The following is a 648-nucleotide window of genomic DNA, read 5'->3' as shown; positions in this document are numbered from 1 at the left end:
GCGGTACGGCGGGGAAAACGATACCGCAACAGCAGCAGCAGCAGAAGCAGGAGAACCACCGCCACCATCATCAGCAGCATCATCAGCAGCAGCACCTGCAGCAGCACCTGCAGCAGCAGCAGCAGGAGCAGGAGCAGCAGCAGCAGCAGCAGCAGAAAAACCAAGTCTACCGCTGGCGCTTGCTGAGGTGTATGTGCAGCACGAGCAGCAGCTGCGGGGACTGTCTCCTTCTCCCTATTCATTCAGAGAAGCAGCAGCACGCGCCTTTGCTGCTGCTGCTGCTGCTGACGTCAATGCTCTCTATCCCTCTCCTATTCCATCTACTCCTGCTGCTGCTGCTGCTGCTGCTTCTGCTGCTGCTGCTGCTGCTGATGCTGCTGGTGGTGGTGCTGCTGCTGGTCCTGGTCCTGGCGGTGGTGCTGCTGCTGCACCCCCAGCAGCAGCAGCAGCAGCAGCAGCAGCAGCAGCAGCAGCAGCAGCAGCAGAAGATGATAAACTAGAACGTATAATACAGCTGGTGGAAGCTCCCGGTGTCTCGTTGCTGCAGCAGCAAACGCAACAAACCCTCGACCTTCTTATTGCTGCTGCAGATCAACAAACAGCAGCAGCAGCACCAGCAGCAGCAGCAGCAGCAGCAACAGCAGCAGA

At 58.8% G+C, this 648-nt stretch overlaps 1 protein-coding gene across 1 annotated transcript in view; it reads left to right on the top strand.

The window, feature by feature from the left end:
* EMH_0025420 (glycine cleavage T-protein domain containing protein, putative) overlaps positions 1-648 on the top strand; it is a gene marked incomplete at both ends in the record, with an annotated part of 5,625 nt that overhangs the window by 980 nt on the left and 3,997 nt on the right. Inside the window, one exon of the mRNA XM_013502443.1 lies at positions 3-648. Within this exon, the coding sequence (XP_013357897.1) occupies positions 3-648 (646 nt within the window). The remainder of the gene's footprint in view (positions 1-2) is intronic.

Source organism: Eimeria mitis, genomic scaffold, assembly GCF_000499745.2.
Source record: "Eimeria mitis Houghton genomic scaffold, Emh_scaff923, whole genome shotgun sequence".
Taxonomy (NCBI): Eukaryota; Apicomplexa; class Conoidasida; order Eucoccidiorida; family Eimeriidae; genus Eimeria; species Eimeria mitis.
This window is presented reverse-complemented; position numbering and strand designations above follow the sequence as displayed.